The sequence below is a fragment of the Suncus etruscus genome, chromosome 5, assembly GCF_024139225.1.
Source record: "Suncus etruscus isolate mSunEtr1 chromosome 5, mSunEtr1.pri.cur, whole genome shotgun sequence".
Classification (NCBI taxonomy): Eukaryota; Metazoa; Chordata; class Mammalia; order Eulipotyphla; family Soricidae; genus Suncus; species Suncus etruscus.
In genome coordinates this window covers 148,882,675-148,902,541 of record NC_064852.1, presented here as the reverse complement: position 1 = coordinate 148,902,541, position 19,867 = coordinate 148,882,675, and the positions used below count along the sequence as shown (strand labels likewise).

At 36.9% G+C, this 19,867-nt stretch overlaps 1 protein-coding gene and 1 pseudogene across 1 annotated transcript in view; both read left to right on the top strand.

The window, feature by feature from the left end:
• Positions 1-19,867, top strand: part of RIMS2 (regulating synaptic membrane exocytosis 2) — a 565,766-nt gene that overhangs the window by 104,698 nt on the left and 441,201 nt on the right. Inside the window, exons 4-5 of the mRNA XM_049773842.1 lie at positions 11,446-11,656; positions 18,364-18,375. Of these exons, the coding sequence (XP_049629799.1) occupies positions 11,446-11,656; positions 18,364-18,375 (223 nt within the window). The remainder of the gene's footprint in view (positions 1-11,445; positions 11,657-18,363; positions 18,376-19,867) is intronic.
• LOC126009857 (uncharacterized) lies at positions 11,941-12,036 on the top strand (annotated as a pseudogene).

Here is a 19,867-nt window from a genome sequence, read left to right as displayed (position 1 = left end):
GTTCCCATTCTTTGACTAATTTTTTCCATTGTCTGCTCATTTGCTTTAAGTTTTTTGTCCAATCTCTCCTGCTGTATGGAATTGTTATGTATCTCATCTTCCACAGCACCAAGTCTATTCTCAGCTTCTGACATCCTGTCCCAGAGCTTATCCATTTTGTCATTCACTTCGTTTACTGACTTTTTCAGGCCTGTTAATTGATATGTTATTTCAGTTTGGAGTTTTGTGATTTCTGTCTTCATATTTTCTTGGTTCTTATTAGTGTTCTGTTCAACTCGATTCATGGTTTCTTTGAGTTCTTTGAACATATTCCATATTGCTAGTCTAAAGTCCTAATCTGAGAGGTTGATTAGTTGGTTGGCCATTATCTGGTCATCAGAATTGTCCTCTTCATTCTCTATGTCTGATGCTGGCCTGCGTTGTTTCCCCATTGTCACACTTGTATTTTGGGTTTTTCTACGTGTTGTGGTGGTATTCATTGGCTATATGGTGTAGGCAGCACACTTCTCTGGCTTCGCCCTTTCTGGATGGGCTGACTTGTCTCTAGGAAATGGGAGTCCTCCGTGGGTGAAGCCTCACACTGGATCAAATCTTAGGCCCAAGCATTCAACGGAGAAGACAGTCCGAGGAGGAATGCTTGCTTCTGTGTTATAGCTCAGTTCTTAGTGTGATTTTTTCTTCTTGTTATGATGGTGTTCTTTTCTTAGAAAGAGCGCACGGCCGCGTAGCGAAGCGGAGCAGCCGTGCTCTGCTGGAGCCTCTTTTGCCCCACTCCCAAGAGTTTCACGCAAGAGGACAGTAGAGAAACATTTACAAGGAGCACTCACAGTTGGGCTCCACTGGGCGGGCGCAGATTCGTGGCTTTTCCCTGCCTGATGTCCCAAACAGGGCAGCTGGCTTCTGCGAAAGCCCGCCGGTTTTCACGTTCTCCATAGGTGCATTCTTAAGATTTACAGTGGACCTGTCACAAGAAACCCTCAAGGCCAGAAGTCAGTGGTGAGATACAGTGACAAAACTCAAAAAATGAATGTTTCACCTAGCATATTGCAACCAGCCAGACACCATTTCAGGTGTGAAGAAAGTATATATAGCTTTACATAAAAACAACAGCTCAGAAACTTTATAGTCTCAAAACCAGCCTTAAAAGAAAAACTGAAAGGTCTACTTTAAGACAAGACAGACCAAAGGACAAACAAATCTCCTATATAAAGATGATGCTAAATCCCATGACAATTATCTCTCTCAATGTCAATGGACTAAATGCACCAATTAAGAGACAGAATGGCAAATGGATCAAAAAGCTGAACTCAACATTCTGTTGCATACAAGAAAAACATCTGAATAGTCAGAACAAACATTGACTCAAAATCAAAGGTTGGAGGAAAATTATCCAAACAAACAACTCCCTTACAAGAGCTGGAGTGGCCATTGGTATCTGATGATATAAACTTTAGACTCAGCAAAGTCATAAGGGACAAAGATGGACATTTCTTACTAATCAAGGGATAGTTACAACAGGAATAAATCACACTCCTAAACATAAGAGCACCCAATGAGGGACAAGCAAAATATTTAATAAAATTGTTGATAAACCTAAAAGAAGACATCAACAGCAACACATTAATAGTGGGAAACCTCACACTGCTCTGTCATTCCTTGTCAACCAGGCTAAAACACAACAAGAATATCCTAGCTGTGAAAAGAAAAATGGAATAAAGTGGCCTATTATGTATATATTCTCCAGGATAGACCACATGCTCACTTATAAAACATACTTCCATAAAATCAAGAGGATAGAAATTGTAAAGACAACCTTCTCAGATCATAGTGTACTGAAATTAGAAGTGAACTACAAACCAACACAGGAGTAAAACTTCAATACCTGGCAATTAAGCAACTCACTATTGAACAACCAGTGGGTTAGGGATGAAATCAAAAAGGAAATCAAAACATTCCTGGAAACAAATGCCAATGGAGACACAAATTTATCAGAATTTATAGGACACAGCAAAAGCAGTATTAAGGGAAAATTTATAGCTTTGCAAGCTAACATCAGGAAGAAAGGGCCTACATAAATAGCTTAACGGCACAGCTTATAAAATTATAAAATGATCAACAAAAGGAACCAAAAGTAGGTAGGCAGAAGGAAATAGCAAAGCTTAGAGTAGAAATTAATGAAGTGTAAATCCAAGAAACTATCTGAAGGATCAACAAAAAAGTTGTTTTTTTTTGACAAAATAAATAAGATAGATTAAGCCACTAGCAAAACTCACAAAAAGGAGTGAGAGAAACTTAATAAATCAGATTAGAAATGAACAGGGGGAGATCACTACAGATACTGCAGAGATTCAAAGGGTTATCAGAGACTACTTTGAGAAACACTATACACGAAACATGAGAACCTGGAAAAATTGATAAATTCTTGGACTCTTAGAATCTTCCATGGTTAAACCAGGATGATCCTGCATCATCACTACTGAGGAAATTAAAATGGTAATTAAAAGCCTTCCCAAAAACAAAAACCCAGGCCCAGATGGATTCACTTATAAATTTTTTCAAACCTTTCAAGAGAAACTACTACTAATCATTTTTCAGGCTCTTTCATGAAATTGAAAAAACAGGAACACTTCCAAATAGTTTGTATGAAGCATAGGTGGTATAGTGGTGAGCATAGCTGCCTTCCAAATAGTTTGTATGAAGCTAACTTCACCTTGACACTAAAACCAGACAGATGCTGTAAAAAAGAAAACTACAGAACAATATTCCTGATGAACATAGATACAAAGATTCTCAACAAAATCTTGGCAAATAGGATCCAGTGCCTCATTAAGAAGGTCATACATCATGTCCAAGTAAGTGTCATTTCAGGAATGCAAGGATGATTTAACATATATAAATCAATCAACATAAAACATCATATCAAGATAAAGAAAAATAAAGACCATATGATCATATAATAGATGCAGAGAAAGCTTTTGATAAGATCCAAGATTCTTGATAAAAACTCTCATAAAGATAGAAATGGAAAAAACTTTTCTCAGTATAGTTAAGGCCATCTACTACAAGACAATGGCTAATATTATTCTCAATGGAGATAAACTAGAAGCCTTTCCTCTAAAATCTGGCACAAGACAAAGCTGCCCTCTTTCATCACTCCTATTCAACATAGTGCTGGAAGTTCTTGCCTTAGGGATTAGGCAAGAAAAATATAACAAGGTCATCCAGATAAGAAATGAAGAAGTCAAGCTCTCACTGTTTGCACATGACATGACACTATATTTAGAAAACCCTAAAGACTCTACCAAAAAGCTTCTAGAATCAATAGATTCAAATAGCAAAGTGGCAGGCTACAAAATTAACATGCAAAAATCAATGGCCTACTTGTACACCAATAATGATAGAGAAGAAATGGACATTAATGAAACAATTCCATTCATACTAGTGTCATACAAACTCAGGTAAGTACCTTGGACTCAACTTAACTAAAGAGGTCAAAGAAAACTACAAAATTCTGCTTCAAGAAATACAAGAGGACACAAGGAAATGGAGACACATATTATGCTCATGGATAGGAAGGATTTACATCACTAAAATTGCAATACTCCCCAAAGCACTGTACATATTGTATGCAATTTGTCTAAGGACACCCATGACATTGTTCAAAGAAGTGGATCAAGCACTCCTGAAATTCATTTGGAACAAAAAACACCCACGAATAGCTAGAGAAACTCTTGGGAAAAGGAACTTGGGAGGCACCACTTTCCCCAATTTTAAATCACTCTATAAAGCAATAGTCATTAAAACAGCATAGAATTGAAATAAAGTGAGGCTGGCGTGATGGTACAAGCATTAAGGCGTTTGCCTTGCACGTAGCTGACCCAGGACAGACCGTGGTTCGATTCCCCAGTGTCCCATATGGTCCCCCAAACCAGAAACAACTTCTGAGTGCATAGCCAGGAGTAACTCCTGGGTTATTGGGTGTGGCCCAACAACAATCGCTGGGTGTGGCCCAACAACAACAAACAAGACAAAACAAAAAGAATTGGAAATAAGACAGACCCCTTATTAGTGGAATAGATGTGAGTATTCAAAGAATGTTTCCCAGACATCAATTAACTAATATTTGATAAAGGGGCAAGAAATGCAAAATGGAGCATGGAAAGCATCCTCAACAATATGTTGGAACATACGGTCAGCCACAGCCACTTGCAAAAAAGTGAACTCAGACCTCCATCTAACACCATGCACAAAGGTCAAATCCAAATGGATTAAAGACCTTGTTATCAGTCCTGAAACTATAAGGGATAGCAAAGAACATGTAGGTAAAACACTCCATGACATTGATATTAAAGGCATCTTCAAGGAGGAAACAGCACTCTCTAACAAGTGGAAGCAGAAATAAACAGATAGGATTATATTAAGCTGACAAATTTCTGCACCTCAAAGGATAAGTGCCTAGGATACAAAATCCACCCACAGAATGGGAAAAACTATTCATCCAATACCCATCAGATAAGGGGCTAATATCTCAGATATACAAGATACTGACAGAACTTAACAAGAAAATAATCTAACCTTATCCAAAAATGGGGAGAAGAAATAAACAGACAATTTTGCATAGAAGAAGACACATGAAAGTATGGTCTACATAACTAATCATCAGGGAGATGCAAATCAAAACAACTATGAGGTACTACCTCATGGCACAGAGGCTGGCACACATCATAAAGAACAAAAACAATAAGTGCTGGCCAGGATGTGGAGAGAAAAGAACTCTCATTCCCTGCTGGTGGGAAGGCCATTTAGTCCATTCTTTCTGAAAAACAATATGGAGATTCCTCAAAAACAAAAACAAAAAAACATAAAACTGGACTTGAACTCCCATTTGATCCAGCTCTACCTCTCCTAGAGATATACCCTAGGAACACAAAAACACAATACAAAAATGCCTTCCTCACACCTATTTTCATTGCAGCATTATTTACAATAGCCACTCTGGAAACCACTAAGATGCCCTTCAACAGAGGAATGGCTAAAGAAACTGTGGTACATATACACAATGGGATATTATGCAGCCATCAGGAGAGATGAAGTCATGACATTTTTCTTTACATGGATGTACATGGAATCTATTATGCTGAGTGAAATAAGTCAGAGGGAGAGAGATAAACACAGAATAGTCTCACTCATCTATGGGTTTTAAGGAAAAAAAAAACAACCCAAAGACATTATTGTAATAATGCCTGGAGACAACAGAGATGAGGGCTGAAAGGTCAGGTTCAAAGTGAGGCTCACCACAGAGAGTGGTGAATGTAGTTAGAGAGATGACTACACTATCATGACAATGTTAATCATTGAGAGAAGTAGAATGCCTGTCTCGAATACAAGCAGGGGTTAGGGAAGGAGGAAGATGGGGGCATTGGTGGGAATGTTGAACTGGTGAATGGGGGTGTTCTTTTTATGACTGAAACCCAACTACAATCATATATGTAATCATGGTGTTATATAAAGATTATTAATCTTTTTATATTAATTAATTTTATATTAATTAAAGAAAAATGGGAAAATATGACAATGGTAGCGAGTAAGAATAATAGAATGCCTGTCTCAAATACAGGCAGGGGGTGAGGGAGGAGGGAGTTGGGGGCATTGGTGGTAGACATGTTGCACTGGTGAAGGGGGTGTTCTTTTTTATAACTGAAACTCAACACAATCATATTTGTAATCCTGGTGTTATATAAAGACATTATTAAAAAGAAATAAAATAAGTGAAATAAAATAAAGTAGGAAATACAGTATTTTCTTTTTTTTGGTTTCTGTGTTTTGTTTTTTGTTTCTGTATCACACCCAACAGCACCTAGTCCTAGGGCTTACCTCAGGCTCTGTACTCAGGGATCACTTGCATGCTCAGGGGACCATATTTGGTTTAGGGCTCAATCAGTTTGGCTGACTGAAGTTTGGCTGATAAGCTCCTTGTCTGCTATACTATCTTTTTGCCTAAAATCATTTTTGTATATATCTTTTAAATATTTTTAACAAAAGCATTCAATGAGTATATCTTTGATTCATACATATGTCTGCATAGGGCCTGTAAAGCAGATTCATATCCTGTCTGCTGTCTGCTATCAGTAAAGTTTTATTGGGATGCAGTTGAGCTTATTTGTCTATTATCTTTGTTAGCTCTTGCATCCAATGGCAGAGTCGGTTGGGACCTTATACTTAGAAGGCCTAAAATATCTATTGTCTGTTTCTTTGTTAAAAAAAAAAAAGTTACTGACTTTTGATATACATCACTGGAAAGTAAATTTTATAGTGAAGTTTATATATTTAAGATATTTTCAGACCTTTCATTTTATTTGGCATTTAGTTCAGACAGCATGTTTTGGAATAGAAAGCAACAAAATCAAATGGGGTCCATAAATAGACTTGTGTGCCAATTTAGTATATAATCGCATCCCAAATCAGTGGAAAAGTGAACTATTTAATACTGCTGGAAAAATGGAGTTTATATGAAGAAAAGGAAAATTAATTTTTATAGCACATAATGTAAAATAAAAGTTAGATTGATTAGAAGCCTAAATGTGAGAGGTGAAATTGTGAAGCTGTTAGAAGAAATAAGACATTTTAAATCTGATTTAAGTGTTTTAAGGATTTCTTAGAGTTAGTTCCTTAAAGTACAAACTTAGATGGAAGACATAGATAAATTTGACTCTAAATAAGCTTAAAGATTTTTACTTAGTTAAAGGATACTATGTACAAAATTAAGTCTGTTTTCTGATTGGGGTATTTGGTATGCTAGACTTATAAAAGATTAATATAAGATTACAGGATTTCCTTCACATCAAGAAAAATTCAGGCAAGCCTATAGAATATTGGTAAGGGGTGGAGTGAGTAGGCAATCCATAAGCAGGTAGTCCAATTGACTGTATTTGATTAATGGGAAAGTTAACTAAAATGATATTAATTTATCTATCAAAATGGGAAAAAATTAAAAGTAATAGTATCAAAAATTAAAGAATCATAATTTCATAAGAAGGATAGAAACCTGCAACTTCTTCCCTGCTTGTAGATACACTGTTTTTGAAAGTTTAGTCAATATGTACCTAACATACTACCGTGAAAGATTTGTAATCCACTTTGGTCAAAATAAAAATTATTGGGGCCGGTGAGGTGGTGCTAGAGGTAAGCTGTCTGCCTTGCAAGCGCTAGCCAAGGAACGGACCACAGTTCGATCCCCCGGCGTCCCATATGGTCCCCCCAAGCCAGGGGCATTTTCTGAGCGCAAGCCAGGAGTAACCCCTGAGCATCAAATGGGTGTGCCCCCCCCAAAAAAAAATAAAAATTATTATTAAAAATATGTAGTGAACTGCAGTATATATACCTTGCAGATATGCCATAGAAAAAATCATATTGAGTTGATTTTATTGATTGTTGGGACAGAAATACTATATAGTAATGACTTATAAAGGTTCAATTTTTTTTAAGCGGGGAGCATTATTACATAGTCAAATAAAGATGAGAATTAGATGTAAACACTGTGTGGGTAGAAAGTTGGATTATGGAGCAACACTAAATTTGAATGTGTTCTAAACCACTTACTAGCTGTTGATCATGAGCAAGGAAACTTTTTCGCAAAAAAAAGGAATAATAGGATTTCTTTAACACACAGCAGACAACTTATGCCTCGGATACAATTTAGGTATTTATAATTTAATATGGAAATATACTGTTGAGTGACAACAAGAAGAAACAGAAAAACTATATGGCACATGCTATTTATGTAAATAAGACAGGCTAATTGTCTTGTGTATTTAGGAAAAGGAATTCATATTGGAGAAGGGAAAACATTTTCAATCAATAGGGCCTTTACAATGACAAGAAATTTATATATAGGTAGATAAAATTAAAGGCCACATATAAAGGACATAAATCAGAAGTGAACTCAGAAGACCAAGAGAATGGAGAGCAGGAAGGATTGCTGTTTTAAATTGACATTTCAGAAATGTGAAATAGAAAAATCTTTCTCTTATAACTGTTCAGGGAGGCCATTGATAAGCTTTCTGAGAATTTGGAATTAGACTAGATACTAACTGGAGAATGGCTGGAATGAGGGAGCAGAAAGTCCATTTTGGTTTTTTCTCAACCAACAGGCTCTTGTTGTCAGGGATTTGACTCCACATTCAGTGCTACTTATTGTAGGTTCTCATTTTATAGGACCAGAAAGAGAAATACACTCCGATTACCCCCAAATCATTCTTTATCTCTTTTTTTCTTCTTAGTAGAACCATTTAATCTCATCCTGCAGTTTGAGTAATGCAGCAATTTATGGGATTACCTCAGTCTTTATACATGAGGATTTAAATAGTTCTCATCCAGCATTCTGGAATACTTAATTACTAATTTGTTGCCTGCTGTGACTAGCCATCTCCCCATGTGTGAAACGGGACTTCCACTCTCTGTAAGCAGAATAGCTTTGTTCACTGAACTCACTTTGATTTCTGTTCTGGGCATCTGGTAACTTGCTGTATGCTCCGATGCCTCTCAGCTGAAAGAAAACATTCTTTCTCATCTTCTTCTTTCTGGCCCCCTTACTTCTTTTTCCCAACGGGGCTTAGCCCATTACCAAGTGGGATCGCAGAGATAATGTGTATCAGCAGGGATATGGTAGAAATGCTCAACACTTTTCACACATGGAAAGATCTAATGCAGGGAGAAGCTTTGAGACAGGTTTCATTCAGCCATTCACTTAAAATCACACCTATTCTGTGTTTTTTGACTTCCTTATATTAGCGCTTGTTTTATTTTTGTAGTTGAGTCTGCAAACTTGGTTGGAGTTCTCTAGGGGAAAAAGTGTATTCATACTTAAAATTTTACTTGAAATAACACACATTTTATAGAAAAAGTTGAATTGAAATAAGCTTCTTTGACTGTATTGGCATAAGGTGTGAAAAATAATGTTTTTGTGGTCAAGGGGATATAATTGAGGCACAGAATATGTCAAAGTCATCTTGTATAGAAGTGAACAAACTTTGGACCATTGGCCAAATATGGCTGCTTGCCTATTTTGATATAACCAGTGAAAAATAATTTTCATATTTTTAGGTGATTGAGAAAAAGCCTTTTAATGATAACATCTTGTAGTGGCAAAAATGGCATGAAGTTTAGTTCAGGTTTTGTACATATTTGTGCTTTGGGCTTCTTGTGTCTGTGCTTACATGTGTATATATATGTTTGTGTGTTTATCCATGTGAACTTGGTCTTTACGACCCATGGTCACTCCTCATGCTACTTTGTGACACCATGCAACAGGGATGTGCTGCTCAGACCTTGTTCTAGGGTTGCATCCCACAGTGATCTAGTACAAGTAATGTTTGATGGAAGAACATTTGTTATTCATTTACATATTGTTCATAATGACTTCCTAGTTCCTACTGTTGTGTCCTATGAAAGAAATATTTGCCTGCCATATCAACAAAACATTTTTTAACCCAAGGCAATAACTTTCCTCAATACTTTTCCTGCAAGTTTTATATTCATTATATTATTAATTATATATTATTATATTATATTATTTATTATATTTTATTCTGTAGTCCCTTGATTACAGTTGTAATCAATTGTGTGAATTTTTTAATGAGTTGTACATTATGAGTTCAATAATTTTACAACTGAAATAGATTTTAGTGACTTTTTTTATAAAATTTTTTTTGCCATCAAAACAATGAGATATTATCTCACACCACAGAGACTAACACACATTACAAAGAACAAGAACAAACCAGTAATGACATAGATGCATAAGAAAGGAAGTCTCATTTATTGCTGGTGGGAATTCTGACTGGTCCAGCTTTTTTGGAAAACAATATGGAGAGTCCTCAAAAAAATTGGAATTTGAGCTCCCACAGGATCCAACAATACCACTCCTAGGAATATGTCCTAAGAACATAAACACAATACAAAATGCATTTCATTTCTCACACTATATTCTTTGCAGTGTTATTACAATAGCCAGAATCTGGAAACAACTAAGATGCCCTTCAACAGATGAATGACTAAAGAAATGGTGGTACATCTACACAATGGAATACTATGCAACCAGTAGAAAAATTAAGTCATGAAGTTTGACTATACAAGGATGGACATGGAGATTATTATGTTGAATGGAATGAGCCAGAGGGAGAGGGATAGACATAGAATGGTCTCATTCATCTGTGGGATATAAGAAAAATAAGAGACAGTATGGTAATAATATCCAGAATTAATATAGATGAGGGTTGGGAGGACCAGTTCATGATATGAAGCCTGAGCCACTCTTGGCTTAGTGCTCTGGGGTCACTGCAGTGGTTCTCAAGGCCATCAGCTGGGCATCCACCCTGAGCCTCCTGCATGCAGGACACTTGCTTCAGCCCTTTGTGTTGGACTCAAGTCATTTTTAAAGATAGGAGTGACATTATGTGTAGCTCTAATTCTAAGCTGAATGAGTTACAGTTTTAAAACATACCATTATAGAAACTATAAAGTAAAAACCATAACCCTAATTTTTAGAGAACTAAAGAATATTGGTAGATTTGTATTGATGGTTTTAATATTTTGAAACATTCGATGGCCTGGGACCTGCTCAACCTTAATTAGGAGAGTACCCCTGCGGGCCTGCCCTTCCCTCTGTTGAGAATCTCTGGCTGAGGGCCTGGTTCAGGGAGCACACGGTGGGGGAGCATTGGCTCCCTGTGTATCCCATAAAATTGACTTGCTTAACTGTTTCCAAGAAATGCTGCAACTGATTTAGGGTGTCACTGAAAACATGTTGTAAATGATAGATGCATTTTTCAAATTCAAAGGCTAGAAATATATATTGTATTATCAGATCTTTAAATGACCTTATCACGAGACATACTGGTTGATACACTGGTAGGATGCATATGTCATACATAAAGCTCTGCCATAACCAGAAGATTCCTTTTTCTTTTTCTTTTCTTTTTTTTTTGGTTACATCCAGCCATGCTCAGGGGTTACTCAGGAATTACTCCCGACAGAGCAAGGGGAACCATATGAGATGCTGGAGATCAAACATAGGTTGGCTCTGTGCAAGGCAAAAGACCCACTGTCTGTTCTATCAGACTCCAGAAGAGTCTATTAAAAATTTATTTTGATTTGGGGCTACACATGGTAATGTCACGGGTTGCTTCTGACTGCACTCAGGAATAACTCCTGACAGTGCTCAGGGATAATATGTGATGCTGGGTATCAAGTCTAGGGAGACAGCTTGAAAGGCAAATATCCTACCTTTTGTACTATCTCTCTGGCCCCAGAAGATTCCACTTTTATTTTTTTATGTATTCTCCTTGTTGGATTGGATGCTTTCAGGTAGAGTGTGCCAGTGTGTGCTAGCTTATCATTTAAGCCTATCAGAAAACTGAATCTGTTTCTTCCCCATTTGCTCTGCAGAAAGCTTCATCAGCAGTTTGAGATGTACAAGGAACAGGTAAAGAAGATGGGCGAGGAGTCGCAGCAGCAGCAAGAGCAGAAGGGGGACGCCCCCACCTGCGGGATCTGCCACAAGACCAAGTTCGCGGATGGCTGCGGCCACAACTGTTCCTACTGCCAAACCAAGTTCTGTGCAAGGTGCGGAGGCCGAGTGTCCCTGCGTTCCAACAAGGTATGCGTGGCCAGGACAGGACAACCTGCAACTCCGCTAGTCGGGTGCAAGGGGAGGGAAATAAAGAAGACAGCGGAAATGATAGTTGATCAGCTGGCCCAAACCCTTCTCCACTGTCTTCTTCTTTCTAGATAGAACAAAAGGTTAGCTTTTTTTTTTATGTCTTCGATGATTTTTTATTTTTATTATTTTTTTATGGTGATTGGATCTTAGGCATTCAAAAGCAATGAGAATTTAGGGGTCAATTGTATTAACAGATCTTTAAATGAAAGCCCTCTAGTTTAGTTCTTGCTTCGGCAGCACATATACTAAATACAGAGAAGATTAGCATGGCCCTACGCAAGGAAGACACTCAAATCCGTGAAGTGTTCCATATTTTTCCCAAGTTTCCGTGACGTGTGAGATTTTCATTAGGTGTATTAGATTCATGTACCAACTGCTGATTAGTATTGCCCCTTTTAAAATTTTGGGGAGAGGTTTTTGTATGTCCATGGTTTGCCACGAATGACAGATAATGACACTACCCTTATATTTTTAAAACCAGTTGAAGACACCACTGATGAAATTTGATAAATAAACTTCAGGATTATAAAAAAAAAAGCCCTTTAGTTTAAAGGTGTATCAACTTTGGCATTCAGATAAAGTTTATTTTCTGGCGGGGGCACTCTCAGCGGTGCTTAGGGATTATTCCTGGCTCAAACACCACTCCTGGCTAGTCCAGGGGACATATGGGATGCCAAGTATTGAACTTGGGTCTGCTGAGTACAAGGTCAATGCCCTACTTACTATACGGTTGCCCCAGCCTCTCAAAGTTCATTTTTAATGTCATAATTGATAAGGCTTATGATGCAATTTTTCCATCACTTATCTATATAATTTGAGCAACTATGTAGATTTGCTCTTTTCTGGGACCCCAACCTCATTTTTTATCTTTTGAAAGAGATTCCAACTTTTATATTTTGTGTTTCACAACTTTATACTTTTTAGAGCTCCATTTCCTTTTAGTTTTGTTTTAACTTTAGTAATTAAGCACTAGGTTCTGAGATTTAAAGAAGCAATATTAATTAAATAAATTAAAGAAGCAATATAAATGATGCTACATTTAAATATATTATTCATCAATTTTAGGGAGTAAGTTAGTACCACCCAAAGAATGATTTGCTGAAATTAGCATTATCAGTGTTTATATGGAAAAGTCTTTCTTTGTAAATCTTGTAGCATAGGAACTGATGTCCTTTTATACATGATTTAGAAATTTATGAGAACTTTTTCCCGTGTTATTTTAGCTTTCCATTTTCTCAGGTTACCCTTTTCTCATTATTTTGTTCTGCCCAAGATGAATAGCTTTCCTTTATTTTGTCTACTCTTTCTTCCTGGCTTACCTGATTATTTTCTTTCCCTTGAGTAGTCGCATTGACAAGGATCTCTTATAATCCTTAACAGGAATTCCAGGTTAGCCATGGAGACATTCAGTCTTGCCCTAAAGCCTTTATATTTAAAATTATTTTTATTTTATTACTTTAGGGGTGTTGGGCAACATCCTGTAGTGCTCAAGGGTTTCCTCCTGGTTCTGTGTGCAGACATCACTCCTGGAAGTGCTTGGGGAACCATATGTGGTATGGTTGCTAGGATGCTAACCTTCCCTTCCCTTCCGTTCCCTTCTGTTTCCTTCCGTACCCTTCCCTTCCCCCCTGTACTATTTCTCTGGCCCTTGTTATCGCTTTGCTTATTGTTTATTTGTAAGTTTGTGGGTCACCCAGTGATGTTCAGGGGTTAACCTGACTTTACACTCAGGAATTGCTGCTAGCAGTGCTTGGGGGAATTGTATGGAATGCTCGGGATCGAATCCAGGTTGGTTATGTGCAAGGCAAGTGCCCTCCACGCTGTACTTTTGCTCTGGCTCCATTATAGTTTTTCATAGATGATGCATATTACTGAGTTATTGAGAAGTTTATATGCTTTGATTTCTTGTGTTTATTTCCAAGTCCCTCCCTGTGTTGCATCTTTTGTTCCTGTGTTGTTGCCATGATGGGGTTGCATGTGCTTGATTGTTGTGCTTGCACATCTGGCTGTGGTACTCATGCACTCTGCTGTCGTGTTTCTTAGGAATGGTGCTTGCACACACCTGACATATGGTTATGCCCTGGGGATCATATGTTGTTGCAGTGATAAGGGGGCCCTTTAGCTCCTTAGCTAGGTCCTGGACCTATTTGTTTTGTTTTTACACAGGAAAAGAGGTTGAATTTTGTGAATTTTTTCCCCTCTATTCAAATTTATTCACAATTTTAGTTTAAAATTTTTTTTAAATCAACTTAATTTTTTTATTAAGGTGACATCAGCTTATAACATTACATGATGGTTAAGATTATAAATCAAGATCTCTATATATTATTTTATGCTAGCCACCAAAGTCTGGTTTCCATCCTTCACTATAGAGTTGACCTCTTTTACTCAATTTGCCCATCATCTTATTTCCTTTCTTGTAATAGACTTTGCTTTTTATAATGTTTGAGTGGTTTGGTTTTTTTCTTATTATTTATCATATAAGTGAAATCATAGATATTGTTTTTTTCTATCTTATATCTTTGACTCAAATTCCTTCACCAGATCTGTTTATGTTTTTTTTACATATTATGGAATTTAATCATTTTTATGTTATATGCAAATATAGATCTTCTTCACCCACTTGGATGGCACTTAGGTTGCATTCAAGTCTTGGCTCTGAAGGAAAACATGTTGAATGTGGGGATGCATATATTATTTTGACATGGTGTTTTGTTGTATTTTTTGGGAAATAGCCCAAAATTGAGCATCTGGATCATATGGCATTTTTATTTTTTGAAAGGAATTTTCTTTCTTTTTTTTTTTATATTAAGTGCATTGACTTACAACTTCACCAATAATTTGCAGCAGGTTCCATTTTTTTTTGGTTTTTGGGTCACACTCAGCAGTGTTCAGGGAATACTTCTGGCTCTATGCTCAGAAATCGCTCCTGGCAGGCTCGGGGGACCATATGGGATGCCGAGATTCAAACCACCGTCCTTCTGGATGCAAGGCAAACATCTTACCTCCATGCTATCTCTCTGGCCCCGCAGGTTCCATTTTCTCTGCATTCTCTAACACATGTTGTTTCTTGTCTTTTTTGAAATGACCATGCTAAAGAAAGAGACCTGTTTGTTTGGATTTGCATTTCCCAGATATTATTCAGATTTTCTGTCCATTTTTTAATCAGGTTGTTTATTTGTTGTTGAGTTTTATAAGCATTCTATACATGTTTTGGTGATCTCATATTCTGTATATGGATGTTAAGTTTTATCCTCTTAATAGGTTACCTTTTTAAAAATTATTGTTATTTTTTACGGCTAATTTTGTCTTTGTTAATAGATTTTGTTTAAGGATATATCCATTAGGAGTACACAGTTTTCTGTGTTTGTAAGTTACTCAGATGATTTTCTTCTGCATGGTTATGTATCTAATACATTTGTTTAATTTTGCTTTACATTTTTGAAGTAGCGCTCTCTCGTTGCCCCCTTTAGCCCCTGAATGCACCCCATCCATTTTACTCAATCCATGCCCCTTTGCTCATGCCTTGAATAATCTCAGGTATAGTCCAAGTCCCCAGGTTTATTTTTATTTAGTTTCATCTGTTTCTGTGTTTTGTTTATTTTCTACACATGAGTGGGATTATTCTTCTTGTATTTCTTCTATTGCAATTAATCCCCTTAGGATTCCATTCTTATTGTTGAATTAAAGAATGTCCTCTTTCCTTGTAGATGAGAACCTTTTCATTGTATGATTGACCAGTCTGTAGATTAAGTTGAGATATTTAAGCCCTAACTGTAATTTTGTTGACACCAATCTCCCTTGGGGTCTGATAATATTTGATTTATGTATTTTGGTGTTGTTTGATGGGGTGCATTTATACTAACAAGGACTATGTCTTTTTTTGTTGTATTGTTTTCTTTAGTATTATGTAATATCCATCTTTATCTCTTGTTCCATTTTGAGACTGAAAGTCTGTTCTGTCTGGTATAACACAGTCTTTTGAGCTGTTTAAAATGTACCACTGGCAGCCCAGAGATATAGCAAAGGAACTAGGAATGTGACCAATTCTTCTTCAGTCCATTGCACCATTAGTCTCCCAAGTGTCACCTCTAAAGATCGCTGGATGTGGTCTTAAACTCCCTTTCAGTATTTTTCTTTATATCTTAACTGAGCCTCTTTTAGGCAGCATATAGTTCGGTTTTGTTTATAATTTAGTCTACCTCCTTGCATTTTTAAATTTTTAAATTTAGTCCATTTTCTTTTAGGATGAGTTGACTTATGATGGATTTCTGCTGCCATTTGATCTTTTACTTTCCAGTTCTATTTATTACCTTGTTAGATTTTTTTTGGACGAAACTTTGCTTTTTGGTTTAGGCAGTAGAGTTCCATTCAGCATGTCTAAGGAGTCCTGATATGGTGACTCCTTTGGTCTCTGCTTGTCTAGGAAAGCCTTTATTTCTCCCTCATGTCTGAGACAGAGTTTTGTGAGGTAGTGCATTCTTTTCTAGGAGAATCTTTTGGTTTTGTTTTGTTTCTGGGGCCACACTCCTCCCCTATTGCCACTACCCTCAGCTGCCTTTACTCAGTGCTACTCAGGGTTTACTCCTGGTGCTGTACTTAGGGATCACTCCTGGTGAAACTTAGGGGACCATAGAGGATGCTGAGGATTGAACCCTAGTCAGCTATGTACCAGACAAACCACTATTCCCGCTATACTTTAGCTCTGGTCCCAGAGTGTATATTTTACCTTTGAGTATTTTGAATATGTCACTTCACACTGTTCAGTCTTCTAGTTTCTGCTGGGAAACCTAGTGGCAGGAAACTTGCTTTTCGTACCCCCTAGCCACTACTCCCCCATCTGCCTTTAATGTGTTTCTCTTAGACTGTGATCATTTCACTTATGTCTTAGATCAGGTTTCTCTGCATTTAGACAACTAAATGTTCCCTTAGCTTTATGTGCTCATGCAAAAATTTCCAAATTGTGGGCTCTTGTCCATCAGTGTGAGAATAGTTATAGAATCGGCTGGCATGGAAGAATGCATTTTTTTCTCTGAGCCAAGAGGGGATGTTAGAAGAGGGGAACCTGACTGTAGGCACAAATATAGGGGATGTTAGAGAAACTGCATTGTCAGTGTGCTGAGAGGTGACAGTCCAGCTGTGGGTCTTCACAGCATCCTGGTTTTAAGTCTACACTCTGGGCTTGGCATTTTCCTTAAAGGGTTAATGTTAGAGTTAGAGTCAGTGTTAGGATGAGAGTCAGTAGAGAGACCAGAGAGATGGCACAGTAGGCAGGTAAGCAGGGTGATTGCTTTTAACATGGCTGACCCTGATTTGATCCCTGGCACCATATGGTCCCTCAAGTACTACCAGGCAAGATCCCTAAACTCAGAGCTAGGAGTAAGCCCCCAGCACTGCTGTAGATGAACTTTGACTATGAACAGTTTCAGTTTTCCCATTTGTAGAAATGAAGATATCAAGGGTACTAGAAAGTAAAGGATCCAACACTATCCCTCCAGGCAATCCCCTCCCTGTGTTCTAACCGATCATAAGAGCTGATCAAGAACATTATCAGCTATTATACTGATGGTTTAATCATGACATTTTAACTAAAAACAAAACCCAAAGCCTACAAGTCAACTTTCATTGTCTACAGGTAAGAGAGCATAGGATTCACGAATGGGGAAACATTGCATGAATATGTAACTAGTCATGCTATTTTTAAAAAGTAGAATTTTCAGACAGGTCTGTGTGATAACAGTGGCCTTCCTTTCAGTCAGGTGTTTGTTCTACTGCCATCCATATTGTGGAGATACTAAGTCCTTAAAACATGTATTGATTTTTTAAAAATTATATAACTTATAATGTATCAGATCACTATGTAAAATTGTATTATTATAGCTCAAATAAAAAATTGTCATTTGAGTTTAAGCTTAGACTATTAAAAATATGTTGCTTTGGGCCCGGAGATATAGCACAGAGGTGTTTGCCTTGCAAGCAGCCGATCCAGGACCAAAGGTGGTTGGTTCGAATCCTGGTGTCCCATATAGTCCCCTGTGCCTGCCAGGAGCTATTTCTGAGCAGACAGCCAGAAGTAACCCCTGAGCATCGCCGGGTGTGGCCCCCCCCAAAATATGTTGCTTTGATTCAAATCACATCTTACTTTTTTCTACTTTATAATATTGAGAAATTGTGATAAAAATTACCTATAATCAGTGATATCTCTGATGACATTTTCTAATTAAAATTTTTTAGTTATGTTTAGACAACTTCTTAGTTAATGGGACCAGAAATAACTTTTAGAAATATAAATAATTCATATAAAGTTACATTTTTTTAAATTTTGATATATGAGATGAAACTAAAAATCAGTGATGCTATCTTTCATATTTATAAAAACTTTTTCTTATATTTTTAATTTATCCTGGTTAGTATAATCAAATGTTAAATGAGGGCTTTATCTGTAGAAAGAACATTTTTTCTTTTCTAATCTTTGGGTCTTAAGTTGTTTTATAGAATTGATTCCATTTGAATTTTATGATAAATTCTGTATATAGCATGCTCTTGCTTTAGTTTATATTTGTTTTGAGATTTGAATTAATTATTTCTTTTTTGTTTTGTCTTTTCTGTCCTTTCTAACTTGCTTTCGTGGATATTCACACCAGGAGGACAAAGTGGTTAGAATCTTTTTTTCTGTATAAATTATTTTTTCTTATTGTTGTTACTACTAATTTTAAAACTGTGCTTAATTTGTATGCTCTGAACATTTTTTATAGTTTAGTGCATGGTAATTAATTTCTAAGCATAAGACATACCTTATGCATGCTGATTTAACTAGAAAACACATTTATTACAGATGAAAGTTGATAACTTTGATTCTTATTTAAAATTGATTATTTCTTTTAATGATGTCTCATAGCATTTTCTATAATCCTGTAATAAAAATTTCATAAACTTAATTAATGATGGAATTACATGAAATAAAATGGCATAATTTTATAAAATCACTATTGAGCTGGTCCAAATTTTTAAGATTCTGAGTAAATAGGAAGTTTTAGTCTTTGTAATGATGAATCAACAGCATTGAACATAGACTCTTTGAAAGCATATATTTGTAATAAGTATTTTTTTTCTTAAGGCTGTTTCAGAGGTTGATGAGAACTATCAATAATAATTTGATGTTGAATATAGATGCAACTATACTGTTAGGCACAGAGCACTTTTCTGCAGCCTAGGGTTTATAATTTGCTGATTTCCACCCTTTTTGAGTTGTGACTTGGATTGGGATATGCTCTGTAGCCTGGTGAATTTCTGCACACAGAGATCAAACAGTGTCCAATTCTGACTTTTTAGATGAGTCAGATGAAAACTTGAGGTCTTTTGAAGTTTTCTAAATTCAGATTGGCAGAAAACCCAAAGACTACCCTTTTCTTGCTGAGGTCTTTTAAACTTTGTCTGCCTTCTCTCTGATTGAATGAAGTCTTGTCATTCTCCTCAGTTTTAGTGGCTAGTCTGGGGATAATGTAGGTTCTGGCAAAGACCTTTGTGGGTTTGGAACAAAACCTCTCAGTGGAAGAAAAGAGAACACGAATGATTCCTTTTTAACCAATAGTAATTACACGAAACTTTTGAGGTAATTTTGAAGTGGTCCAGTTCAATTGCTGCAGATCTTCCCCAGACAGCACCTCATTTTTAGTCAGGCAGGTTCCCTGGAGAGTCCCCCCCCCCCCACTTCCTATCAGCCAGACTTACTCATTGACTTGCAGGAAGTGCAGCTCAATGCCCGTTTTGTCTCCAGTGCTGCTCCTGTGTCTGAGGTAACATAGGGTGCATCGTAGTTGAAGTGTTCTTGGTAGTTTCCATCATGAATTTTGAAACCTATCTGAGAAATGAGATATATAATGATAACCCAATTATAGAAATGATCTTTATGTATTGATGAGATTTCATCATCTGACAGTCTGTATTCTAAGCCAAAAATTGATAAAAAACAGACAGGAGAAGATAGTACAGTGGGTAGGGCACTAACCTTACACATGGCCAACCATAGGTTTGATCCGTGGCACCCCATATGGTTCCCTGAACCCTTCCAGAAGTGATCTCTGAGCATACAATCAGGAGTATGGCCTGAGCACTTCTGGGTATAGCGCTCCCTCTAATATACCAATA